This window comes from Piliocolobus tephrosceles, chromosome 16 (genome assembly GCF_002776525.5).
Source record: "Piliocolobus tephrosceles isolate RC106 chromosome 16, ASM277652v3, whole genome shotgun sequence".
In the NCBI taxonomy this organism is placed as follows: domain Eukaryota; kingdom Metazoa; phylum Chordata; class Mammalia; order Primates; family Cercopithecidae; genus Piliocolobus; species Piliocolobus tephrosceles.
The window spans coordinates 50185352-50198134 of NC_045449.1; the positions used below are offsets into that span (position 1 = coordinate 50185352).

General features: G+C 54.9%; 2 protein-coding genes across 4 annotated transcripts in view; both read right to left on the minus strand.

The window, feature by feature from the left end:
* Positions 1-38: 38 nt before the first annotated feature.
* Positions 39-5216, minus strand: KRT15 (keratin 15). 3 transcript variants are annotated; one of them, XM_023204130.2, is made up of 8 exons: positions 4656-5216; positions 3422-3504; positions 3143-3299; positions 2438-2599; positions 2219-2344; positions 1806-2026; positions 947-972; positions 39-419 (listed from the first exon to the last, which is right to left on the minus strand). In XM_023204130.2, exons 1-8 carry the CDS (start codon positions 5151-5153, stop codon positions 322-324), a joined length of 1371 nt encoding a protein of 456 aa, XP_023059898.1. In that variant the 5' UTR covers positions 5154-5216; the 3' UTR covers positions 39-321. The 3 variants fall into 3 exon arrangements, with proteins under 3 accessions (XP_023059898.1, XP_023059899.1, XP_023059900.1); XM_023204131.1 differs by lacking the exons at positions 39-419; positions 947-972 and having other exon boundaries at positions 1802-2026; positions 4656-5071; positions 5111-5153; XM_023204132.1 differs by lacking the exons at positions 39-419; positions 947-972 and having other exon boundaries at positions 1802-2026; positions 4656-4906; positions 4970-5048.
* A 4580-nt stretch (positions 5217-9796) lies between these two features.
* KRT19 (keratin 19) overlaps positions 9797-12783 on the minus strand; it is a 4999-nt gene continuing 2012 nt past the window's right edge. The window contains exons 2-6 of the mRNA XM_023204129.1: positions 11362-11444; positions 11014-11170; positions 10550-10711; positions 10314-10439; positions 9797-10179 (exon numbers count right to left, since the gene is read on the minus strand). Coding sequence (XP_023059897.1) covers positions 9925-10179; positions 10314-10439; positions 10550-10711; positions 11014-11170; positions 11362-11444 — 783 coding nt within the window. The 3' untranslated portion in view covers positions 9797-9924. The remainder of the gene's footprint in view (positions 10180-10313; positions 10440-10549; positions 10712-11013; positions 11171-11361; positions 11445-12783) is intronic.

A 12783-nucleotide genomic window follows, 5' to 3' on the forward strand; every position in this document is an offset into this window, starting at 1 on the left:
GGACCCCATCAACAAAAAATGGACATACTGCCAAGAGATATTTGCAAAAGGAAAAGTAATTCTTTATTGCATGAACAGACACCATACAAATGAGCTTGTTACACAACGCAGCTGCTTCTGCACCTCCTTGCTCTAAAGAAGGCGGGGAGAGGTAGAGGGGGAACGGAGCGCATGCAAAGCCCTGAAATAAAAGACTGAGGGACCTTTTCAGCTCTCTGAAGGCAGGGACTGGAGTTTGCATGTTCAGGCCCTCTGGCCAGTCCTCCACTTGGCCTGATGAGAGTGGGGAGTGGCAAGGGATGTTTCTCCTGCAATGGGCACTTAGATTTCTCTCTTGCGGGAAGAAACCACCTTTCCATCCACTGACTCCTCTACGTTGATGCGGAAATTGCTGCTGCTACTGCCACCTCCTGAAGAGGCTAGAGAGAGAAGGAGCAGGCTTTAGAGTGGGGGAACCTCCCCTGTCTCCCAAGGTGGCCAGGACCTTGGCGAGGCTCTGGGAAAACTAGGCAGCAGCCCTGAGAATGGCCACTGGCCAATCCCTCAAGAGCTGCCAGAGATCTGGTGTTGAATTGCTCATCACAGAGACGGGCAGTGGCAACGGCAGGTATGCCCGGCAGGGACAACAATGTCAGGGCTTTTCAAGCTGCACGTGAAGGGGGATGAATTGTGGGCATCTTAGCGGAAGTGTATGAAGATGGGGCCTGGGGAGAGACAGGCCCTGGATGAAGCCTACTCAACCTGGAAGTTTCTCAATAAATCACCAGCCCCAATCTCACCCGGAGCTGACAGAAGGTCCCACTGGGGAAGAGGCATCTAATGGAATGGGAATGTTCCCACCTAATGGAATGTTTGGGCTCTTTCTCCTTCCTCCCTATTCCGAAGGGAGTGGTGGCTTCAACATCTCCCCTCCCCACCCCACACCAGAAGAGTGAAGCCTTCCTACCTTCCCTGATGCCAATGTCAGCCATCCTGAAAGAAAGAGGGAAGCTGATTTAAGCAAAGGGCACCAGCTCAGGTGTCTCTAAGGGAAGCTCATGTAGATAGCTATGCAGTCCTCTTCAGACCCTGCACCACCACCACGCACACACCTGACTCCTCTAGGGGTGGGACATCCTGCTAGCCCATCCAGGCCTGCTACCCCCAAGTAGACAGAATCTTGTTTTGTTTTGTTTGTTTTTTGGGGTTTTTCGTTTTCGGTTTTTTGGTTTTTTTTGAGATGGAGTCTTGCTCTGTTGCCCAGGCTGGAGTGCAATGGCACGATCTCGGCTCACTAAAACCTCCGCCTCCTGGGTTCAAGTGATTCTTGTGCCTCGGCCTCCCCAGTAGCTGGGATTACAGGCACCCGCCACCACGCCCGGCTAATTTTTGTATTTTTAGTAGAGATTGGGTTTCACCATATTGGCTATGCTGGTCTCTAACTCCTGACCTCAAGTGATCCACCCACCTCGGACCCCCAAAAGTGCTGGGATTACAGGCGTGAGCCACCGAGCCTGATCGAGATTGTGAACTACAAGAATACCCATCTATTTCATGCAGAGAATGGAATGAGCACTAGATCTTAACTACCACTAGCCCAGTCTCTATCATTTACAGAAGAAACGTGGATCCAGAGAGAGGAAGTGACCTGCCCCAGGAAACAGCCAAGGACCAGGGTGCAGAGTCCAGATCCTCCCTCCTTGCTCAGTTCTCTTTTCACAGTCCCTCGAGGCTGCTTAAGGACACCCTGCCATTCCCTTAGGATGACCCTGCTCTGCAGCCACAAGCAGCCCTCATCACTACTCCCCTGGTGCCCAGGCGCCTACTTGGCATCCTGGCCCTCCAGCAGGCTGCGGTAGGTGGCAATCTCCTGCTCCAGCCGCGTCTTTATGTCAAGCAGCATCTTGTACTCCTGGTTCTGAGCCTCCATCTCGCATCGGAGCTCACTCAGCTGGGCCTCCAGGCCACCGATGAGCCCCTGGATCTGCCGCAGCTGCGTGGCATAGCGGCACTCTGTCTCGGCCAGCGAGTTCTCCAGCCCAGCTTTCTGGGGGAGTGACAGATGCATAGACACATCAGACTAGAAAGGAAGCCAGTGAGGGCAAGCGGGGAGGGGGCTCTGAATGGAGTTTAGGGAACCACCTCTTAAGGGGGCTTGAGAACTCCAAGGCTTAACTAGCCAAGAAGGGTGGGAGCTTCTACCACCCGAGAGGCTGGGATGGGGCGAGGGTGGCCGTACCATGCTGAGCTGGGACTGCAGCTCGATCTCCAGCTCCTGCATTGTGCGTCTCAGATCTGTGATCTCCGTCTTGCTGGTCTGGATCATTTCTGTGTTGGAGGCCACCTCTTTGTTCAGCTCCTCAGTCTGTAGATCATGCACAAGAGAAGTGAGCCCCGGGGCCTCCTCAGAGACTCAGGGAGCTGGGGCAGGCAGGGCAGGGCAGGAGACCAGGCCCACCTTGCTGAAGAACCAGGCCTCAGCATCCCGGCGGTTCTTCTCCGCCATGGCCTCGTACTGCTCCCTCATCTCTGCCAGCACGCGGGTCAGGTCCACGCCCGGTGCTGCATCCATCTCCACATTGACCTGGCCGGCCAGCTGGCTGCCAAACTCCTTCATCTCCTGCAGGGTGGGAGGGGCCCATTTAGAGATGGAGAGCAGAAGAGAAACCTGAGAGTCTGGGGTCCCACATGCCAATCCTGGCTCTGCCCCTCACGCACCCCAACCGATATTCCCCATTGCACATGAAGAGGTTTGGTCACATGGACCCCTCAGCTCTGAGGAGCTCTCTGCTGCTCTAGGTCCTACCAAGGGAGGACCCCGAAACTGTAGGGCCCTGACGTCAGCTCACAAAGCCAATCAGGAAGTCAGTCATTCGTACTGGCCACCTGGCCTGGCTGTGGGTCTGGGCTACCAGAGGACAGTGCCCCTTTCTCTCCATGAGGACACCTGGTTTTGGGGGTTGGGGGTGTTTCTGAACCACTAAGCCCCAGGCCAACTATGAGGAAGTATCAGCAGCCCACTCTGCCTCCCACCGACTTAATGTCGCGAAAATCTGGGAGGGCTTCCTGGAGCCGCTGTCTTTCCCTCTGGGCAATTTAAGCGCGTTTTGGGAAGAGGTTCCCCGCCTCTCTCCGGTTCGGGGTGATGGGGGCCAGCTCTCACCTCCTCGTGGTTCTTCTTCAGGTAGGCCAGCTCCTCATTCAGGCCCTCGATCTGCATCTCCAGGTCAGTCTTGGCCAGGGTCAGCTCATCCAGGACTCGGCGTAGGCCGTTGATGTCGGCCTCGACGCTCTGGCGCAAAGCCAGCTCATTCTCATACCTGAGGAGAGAGAGGGAGGCCAAAGAAGGAAGTGGGAGGGATCTTGGCTGCCTGAGTCAGACCCAGGAGAAGGCCAAGTAAAGTGGGCAATGCAGGAAGAGGAGAGGGAGGGGGGAGCGCACTTGAGCCTGAAGTCGTCTGCAGCCAGCCTGGCGTTGTCGATCTCCAGGATGACCCGGGAGTTGTCGATGTTGGTGGCCATGATCTGCAGGAGAGAGAGTCAGTATCTAGAGGACTCCTCTCTCTCCCTTGCTGCTCTCCGCTCTGCACCCAAGGCCAGCCCCTCACTGATGATCACCCCTCTGACACCACCAACAAAAATCTGTAGGGCCTCTGGGGTGGGCAGAGTCCAGCCTCATCTGGAGTGTCCACTTCTGGTTTTGTCCCATACCAGCCTCCTTGAGACACCTGAGGAGTTGCCCTCCTTGTCTCCAGGGCACGAAAGACCAAGGAGGCAGTACTGCCTGTGGGAATTGGTTGCCCAGAAGAGTGGTGGAGTGGGGTGTGGTCAGCTCTGACAATAGCCCTCTCAGAGACACTGCACCAGCCCCCCTGTGGACAGCTCAGGGTCACTGCCTCCTGCACGTCTTGGACACAGCCATGGATCTACAGAACATTTCAGCCAGTAGCAATCTGGAGGGCAGCTAAAGAAGGCATTTTACAAATGAGGAACCCAGTCTCGGGGAGTAAAAAGGTGAGTGAGTGGGTGACAGAACGTGTAATGAGTTCCCAGGTGTCCTAAGACCCAACAGTACTTTTGGCACAAAAGACCTCTTTACAGGAAAAGACAAGCGGTTCTAGCATCTGGGACTCATGAGGCTACACTCCAATCCCATTCTTGCCAAAGAGGTAAAGGAATGCTTTATGCAGAAGCCCGCAGGGTGCATGAGGTAGGGAAGGCGAGTTGCTCTTTTTTTTTATTATTGTTTTTTTCCTTTAGATACAGGTTCTCACTCTGTCACCTAGGCCGGAGTGCAGTGGCACAGTCATAGCTCACTGCAGCCTCTAACTCCTGAATACGAGCGATCCTATCACCTTGGCCCCCCAAAGTGCTGGGATTACAGGTGTGAGCTACCGCCCCTGGCTCTTTATAATTGCCCCCACCTATGCCCCTGTTGGTCCTAACCAGATTCCCAAGACCTCTCCCATCCTCCCCCAGCACCACCAAGTTGAGAAGATGTGCACTGGCCTGTGCACCTGGACAGCAGGTGCATTCCAAATTTGCTGAGGTTACACACCAGACAGTCGTTGCCTGGGCAGGAAAGGATTGCCTCGAGTCAGCAGTGACACTGACATTAGAGCCACGTACAGGGTACCAGCCACCTGCTCCCCTCTCTTTGACATCTGAGGACTCACCTTGTCCCAGAGCTCTTCAGTGGTCTTGAAGTATTGGCTGTAGTCGCGTTCCGGGCTGGTCGGGGCCTGCTTCTGGTACCAGTCACGGATCTTCACCTCCAGGTCAGCATTGGCCTCTTCTAGGGCACGTACCTTGTCCAGGTAGGAGGCCAGGCGGTCATTGAGGTTCTGCATGGTAATTTTCTCATTGCCAGAGAGGAGACCACCATCGCCACCACCAAAGCCACCACCAAAACCCCCACCAATGCCCCCTCCAAAGCCTCCACCAAAAGCACTACCAGCCCCTCCACCAAAGCCACAGACTCTCATGCTACCCCCGTAGCCCCCTCCTGACCCTGAAGAGACAAACCTAGCAGAAGAAGCTGAGATATTTCGGCTTCCACCTCCCCCATAGAGACTACCCCCACCAAAGCCACCTCCCCCAGCCAGAAGGGAACCCCCTCGGGTAGAGCCACCCCCAAAGGTGGAGGAAGAAGTTTGCAGAAATGTGGTGGTCATCGTCAGGTAGCTGGAGCCCGTGAGTTCTCAGCAAACCCAAGAGACGCTGGCAGGAGGTACCAGGCCAGGCTGCACTCTGGGGCTCTTATATTCCTCTCAGAGGGTGTTGTGGGACCTCGTCTCCTCCCCCAAAGCAAAGCCAACTCCTTCTGCCTTCCTGACAAACACAGCTGCCTGCACACCTTGAGTGGCTCGTGTGAAGTTTTTCTCTTCTATTTTTTTTAATGCAACAAAAGAGATGATTCAGAATTAATAGTGTTTTCCCCCGGGGCACGGTTTTAACACTTGGATTACAGGTTCATCTCTCCATGCCAGATGACAGCAGCAGGGAGTGAACTCTCATCACAGCACGGTTACCAAAGCCTCTACCTGAACTGAGAGCAGCTCAAGCCAACTGTGCCCTCAGCTGGACTTCTCCACTGCCCCGAGCCCCGAGCCTCTGCCCGAGGGGACAGCTCCGTGTTCTCGGTTTGGGAGTCCACTTCCTGATCATTACACTGTGTTATCCAACTCAAAACCCTGTGAGTGAGTGAGAGACTGCAGGGCTCAGGGGGAGTGGAGGCCTCTGGGGATGGGAATGCAGGGCTGGGGGCAGTTGGAGGACAGGAGCCAGGGACCTTGAGTAGTGTTCCAGCTGAGGTGACCAGAGGAGCCAGCATCCATCCCTTCCCTGGTGCTGCAGATGGACTCCCCTCCTCCCACCTCTACTCCCCTCCTGCCAGCCTCCAGCCTGTGTCCCTGGCACCCTCACAAAAGCCCAGCAGGCTCGGGTCTGACAAGGGGATGACTGATGATCCCGACACCTGCCAACTGCATAGCGCTGAACCTTTGCTCGCTTCTGGGATGCGTTGGGGCAAACCTCCGCTGATAAGGCTGGGGCAAGTTCCAAGCAGCATGTTGCTGCTTAGCAGGGCCAGATTAGCCCCATCTGTCCTGTCAAGTGCTGGCTGGGGAGGGGCCGCTGCAGAAGGCTCTATGTGCCTGAGCGCTGTGGAAGGGAAGAGACAGGAGATTGGTGGGCAGGCTGGAAGACACTGGATATCTTGAAGACCAAGGCATCACTTCACAAAGATGGGGAGTTGAACACTCAGGAGAGCACTTTTCTCTGCCACCGGCTCAAGGACACCCTTCCAGGGACACCTGATACCTGTGGGCAGTGCCTCTTGGAGGTGTGGCTCAGCCCTCCAGACCTGGCCCCAGGGCTTACAGAAGCTCAGGAAGAGGATTCCTGGCCCAGGTTGCAGCATGGTGAAGTGGACAGAGCTCTGGAGTCCCTCAGGCCTGGGGTTTAAATCCTGGCTCTACCAATTACCATGGTAATCCTGTGAGGCCCCGGTTCAAATCCTGACTCTACCAATTACCGTGGTAAGACTGTGGACATTTACCTTTTTAAGTCTGCATTTCCCTGTGGCAGGGGGCACTCTCAACTCTCACTTCCAGGGAAGCCGTGCAGCCCCAGAGTCACCATCCTGCCTCCTCCTGGCTCCCCACCCAGGTGCCAGACATGCAGGGGCCAGGGTGCATGACCAGCACCTGGTCCTGCGTGCCCTCACCAGGAGGGGCTTTGTCATTGGGCATCAGAACATGCCCTGTGAGCCTCACTGTGTTCTTCGGCTCAGCGGCATCGCTCTTCCATAGCCAGCGCCTATGGGGCAACGCAGGTTGTTCTTAGGTGCTTCTTTTGCTGTAATAGCATAATCCTTTACTTCTACCCTGCACTTTGTGATTCACAAAGGACTGTTGCATCCATTGCCTCTTCTCGTCCTCCCAACAGAGGGTGACCCCCACCCAAGATTCAGAAAGAACGAAATTGAAACTTGGAGAAGTGAAGCAACTTGTGCCAGGTGGCACCACTGGTAAGGGGCAAAGCCAGGACTCAAACAGGTCCTCACACCCTCAACCAAACAGGGCACAGGAAGAAGAGTTCTTCCTGCAGACCCCAAATTCCTGCATCTGAGCTGGGCTGGCAAGGGGAACTGCCAGCCAGCAAGGCTGGGGTGGGTTCCTTCTCACCCAGATTTGCAGTGAGCCTGGCCTCCAGTGCTGGGCACAGACAGTGTGGTATTGTCTCATGGTGGGAAGGTATTGTCTTTTCCTCCGAAAGAAAAATAATCAAACTCAGATCATCCAGAGCTCATTAAAAGGCTCTGCAGACACTGTGGCCCCAGCAATTAACACAAGAACAATTACTCGCCCAGCACCCCGGGGTGAGGAAGGGCTGGACCCCAGCCAGATCCCCCTCTGCACCTGACTCTCCTCCAGCAGCCCCGCGAGGTGGCTTTCGCTACACTCGCAGGCCCAGGCCAGGGGCGGCAGCTCACGCACAAATCCCTGGTTTCAGTCCAAACCGCTACTGTGAGCTCCGGATCTGGGTGGGGCCCGGGGCCGCCTCATTAGCCCAGGCGGGATGGCCTTGCAAGGATAAAGCTCTGTCTGGCCCCAGCCCAGGCTGTAGCCCCCGGGCCCTGCCCCAGGCAGCCTGCCCAGGACGCTGTGCCAGTTTCTGATCTTTGCCCACTGCAACCAGATGGGGCCATCTGTGGAGTCAGCCTTTTCTTCTTGGAATGGGGCAGTGCAGCCCAGTGGAAAGAGAATCAACGTCTCTGAGCCTGGTTCCTGATTTAAACTGGGGCCATTAACAGACTCCGCCAGCCTCAGGACCACAGCGAGCATTTGAGGGCACGAAGAGAAGGAAGTCTCCATCAACCTTAGAACCCTCCCACACCTCCCCTGTTCCCCAGGGAAATGCCATGGACAAGTGACCTGGAGCCCACAGACATAACTTTAAACCGCTCTTTTCCTGTTTACCAGGTGGGTGGCTTTGGGTAATGACGCCTCCTCTCCCTGATCCTCAGTCTACCAATCAGGAAAATGGAAATAACTCCAGCCCAGCCTGACTCTCAGATGGAGCAAGATGACTCACAGGAAATGCTCAACAGACTGAAGTGGCCACAATGACCAGAAGGAGGTAAAGCCGCTCCCCCCAACTCCCCCACTCCCCTCTCTCTCCTGTCCCAGGTCTCCAGTCCAGCCCCACCCTGCACAGTGCACACACAAAGGCAGGCTTCATTCCTGACACTCGGGCCTGAGACCCGACAGTCACCTGCCCCACCTGTGTGGGCCCAGACCCCGCCCCACAGCCACATTCCAGGGGCCCCTGAGGCAGAGGGAAGGTTTCAGCTGTGACAAGGGAGGCTTTCATGGGCAGGGACAAGTGCCCCTGGGCAGTCCCAGCTGGGGGTGCAGCCAGGCCTCTCCCTCTAGCTCCGAGGCTTCCTGAGAAGTTAAGTGGGGGGTGGGGGTTTGTGGGTGCTGGAGGCCAGAACAGGACAGCTGGGGAGGGGGCAGAAGGGAGTCCCAGTCCAGGCTACAGCAGCGGGGCTCTGGGGTTACATGTTCATAATTAACCTGAGACCCACAGGAAATGGAGGAAACAGCTCCTCCTTTGGTCCATGGCCATGATGGGGTCTCCGGTCTCCTTAGCAGGGTGCTGAGTACATTTGGCAGCATGCGGGTGTGGAACTAGTATCCCTCACTTGTCCCCGTTACTCACAGGATTGGGCCTGCAGCCCTCACCTCTCCACCGGGAAGAAGTGGGACTTCTGGGGCCTCTTCCTTACCTTGAATTGGCCTCAGTTCTTGGCAGCTGAACTGTAAACCACAGGAGCAGGGCCATACCCACCCAAGGACAGAGTTGTACCAGGAAGCTGGCCCAGGGCAGGCCCCAGGCAAGCCAAGTTGGGGGTCTCTTTGGAAGGTCTGGGTCACTGCTGGGTCTCATTCCAGGCTCTGGGCCCAGTTATGGGCTGGTGGGCGTTAAAGGGCTTATGCAGGGCTGCCCCAAAAACGGGTGAATGTGTTAGTGCATGCACACACACAACACACACTGACAGGTACAGCCTCCCCAGCCTTGCTCCAAGCAGGATGCCTGGCTCCAAATCCCGTTTCAGTGAGGTGGAGAAATGTGTCAGGAGGAACTGCCCCTAGGGATCCCCAGCCTGAGCCTTCATATGGAGCGAGACTGGAATGTCAGCAAGATGGGCACCAGGGGCATCAACTCCAGGAGACCACCTGGCTGGGGATGGCACCATGGGCTAAGAATCAGGCAACTTAGGTTCTAGTTCTGGCTCTACCATGTAGTCACTGTGTGGCCTTGGACAAGTTACTGAACCTCTCTGAGCCTATTTCCTGATCTATAACATGCAGCTCATACTACCTTTTAGGGCTGTTTTTTATTCAATGGCACATAGTAGGTGTTCAATAAACATTAATTTCACACAGATACCTCAACCCCCTGGGGAGTAGAAAGAAAACTAAATCTGGCAGCAAAAACAATTTCAAATCCCACCTTTGCCATGCGTTAGAGTAGTTACATATAGAACAAACCACTTCACCCCTCTGAGCCTTAGTTTACCTCTGTAAAAAGGAAGCAACGCTTATTTCACAAGGTTATTTTAAGGAACAGGTTGAATAAATGAAGACTTCTGCTTCTGCAAACAGGAATTACCATTACAGGCAAAGCATGTGAGTATCCTCCCCCCGCTTTCCTGGGACAGAGTGAACTTTGGTCCAAATAAAATCTAAACAGGGCCAAGGCCTGACCCATTTCTCCATGGACTGAAATAACAAACCGAACATCACTCCTCCCTTGGACCATAAAATTTTATTGGAAGGTCGGGGGAAGAGCCAGGGGTAAGGGTCCCTTCCTTCCCGTCCCCTTACCCAGGAGATACCCCCCAAAGGACAGCAGAAGCCCCCAGAGCCTGCTGCCTCAGAGGACCTTGGAGGCGGACAGGTTGTTGTAGTGATCTTCCTGGCCCTCGAGCAGGCTGCGGTAGGTGGCAATCTCCTGCTCCAGCCGCGACTTGACGTCCATGAGCCGTTGGTACTCCTGATTCTGCCGCTCACTATCAGCTCGCACATCGCCCAGCTGGGCTTCAACACCACTGATCAGTGCCTGGATATGCTCCAGCTGGGCTCCAAAGCGCGCCTCAGTTTCTGCCAGTGTGTCTTTCAAAGCAGCTTTCTGAGGGTAGGGAGGGGGGGTGTGACTCAGCAGAGCCTGGTTCCCAGAGAGGGCGTGGGCACAGCCACCAGCCAGGTTCCCTAGGCTGTAAGCGCATAAGTGTGCACTGCACAGGGAAGCAGGGGGACACATACCATGCTCAGCTGGGACTGCAGCTCAATCTCAAGACCCTGGAGGGTGCGCCGCAGGTCAGTGACCTCGGACCTGCTTATCTGGAGCTGCTCCGTGTGGCCAGCCACCTCCCGGTTCAATTCTTCAGTCTGCAGAGAGAGGAGGAAGAGGAAATAAGCACTGAGGCAGACCTTCACGTAGGGAACACCAAGCCCTCCCCTTGCCAACCCCCAAAGGGTGCCTGCTTCCCTCTGCGTACCCGGCTGGTGAACCAGGCTTCAGCATCCTTCCGGTTCTGCTCGGCCATGACCTCGTATTGGCTTCGCATGTCACTCAGGATCTTGGCAAGATCGGCGCCCGGAGCCGAATCCACCTCCACACTGACCTGGCCTCCCACTTGGCCCCTCAGCACACTGATTTCCTGAAAAGATACAGCAGAGATGGGCATGTCAGGGCCCAGACCCCGCTGGGCCTGGCCCAGGTCACTTCCCCACCCTTCAGGCCAAAGGGGCTTAGTTTTCAGGTGCAGACCTAGTAACTAGCACTGGGGGACAGACTGGGTCATCACTGATTCCTCTTGGAACCCTGGGATCCATAATCCCACACCCAGGGCCATGGTGAGGGTGCAACAAGTGTTACCATGGTCAGAGAATACAGAATAAAAGAGTCTTCAGCCCTGGGAGGTTAGGCAAGGATGGAAGAAAGACTCAGCTTGAAACCCACCTCCTCATGGTTCTTCTTCAGGTAGGCCAGCTCTTCCTTCAGGCCCTCGATCTGCATCTCCAGGTCAGTCCTGGCCAGGGTCAGCTCATCCAGCACCCTGCGCAGGCCGTTGATGTCGGCCTCCACGCTCATACGCAGAGCCTGCTCCGTCTCAAACCTTTCAAAGGAAATAGTTGCAGCCAGGCAGAGCTTCCCCGGCATCTCTGAAGACTTCCCTACCTCCCCAGAGTTCAGGAGTCCGTAAGGGGGTTAGCTTCAAGCCAGCCAGGCTAGGTGAGGGCAGATTCCAAAGCCTCCAACCCCTACCCAGGTCCTGGCTTCTGCAGCACCCAGGGCAGAGACACTCACTTGGTTCGGAAGTCATCTGCAGCCAGACGGGCATTGTCGATCTGCAGGACAATCCTGGAGTTCTCAATGGTGGCACCAAGAATCTGGAAGGCAAAGGTTGGCACCAGTTCAACACACAGGCACTGCCCACTCGCTTTCTTCCCAGAAGAGAGAGGGGAGAAAATGAATATACCCCAGCTCCCTAGAGACCAAAGCCCTAGCCAACATCTGCCACCCATTTGCCCGCCCTCTGGGAGGCCTTGGAAATAGTCCATGCCCAGGAGCTAGGGCAGGCGGAAACACTGGAGCCAGGGGGGCATGGGCGGGGGAGGGCAGGAAGGCAAGCCTGGGGAGGATATCTCTGAGACCTGTGTGCAATGAAACTCTAAATGGCCTGAAGAAGGTCTATAAACCAGATGTGGGGGAGATTTTGTCTATAACTGCCCCCCCTCGCTCCCCCTCCAACTATGCAAAGCACATTTTGCCCCCAGGGAAGAGAATCCCATTTGTTGAGTATCTATTATGTGCCAGGCACTTTGTATCTCATCTTTTATAGCTTCTGGAACCTCACTGCTAGGTCAGCGTGTACTCCTATCTTACAGAGGTGGAAACTATAAAGTTTAGGATGATGCCTCATCCAAATTCACCCCAACCTGAGGTCTTTCTGACCTAAGGGGCACAGTCACAACAGCCAGCTTATATTGATTAAGGTAATTGGACTCTGTTTTTCAAAGAGCAGGTCATCACTCTTTAGTCAATGCACCAGGTGGTGATTGTATACTTTTTCTGTTTGTTTGTTTGTTTGTTTGTTTGTTTGTTTGTTTGTTTGTTTTGAGAGTCTCGGTCTGTCACCCGGGCTGGAGTGCAGTGGCGCGATCTCGGCTCACTGCAAGCTCCACCTCCCGGGTTCACGCCATTCTCCTGCCTCAGCCTCCCGAGTGGCTGGGACTACAGGCGCCACCATGCCCGGCTAATTTTTTTGCATTTTTAGTAGAGACAGGGTTTCACCATGTTAGCCAAGATGGTCTCGATCTGCTGACCTCGTGATCCGCCTGCCTCGGCCTCCCAAAGTGCTGGGATTACAGGCATGAGCCACCAGGCTCGGCCAACTGTGTAGTTTTTTAATGCAACAAAATAGGCTATAACATATCAGAGGGGATTTCCCATAGTATGGTGAGAATTGTTTCACCCATTCGTGTGTGTGCGTTTGCACACACACACAGAGGTGAGAAAAAGAATGTGTAAGGGGGCATAGTAAAATGCACTTAGTGTCCCAATTTTTGTTGTTGTTGTTTTTGTTTTTTGGAGACAGGGTCTCACTCTGTTGCCCCAGGCTGGAGTGCAGTGGCACTGATCACGTACAGCTCACTGCAAGGCACACGCCACCATACCCGGCTAATTTTTTTTTTTTTTTTTTTTTTTTTTTTTTTTTTTTTTTTTTTT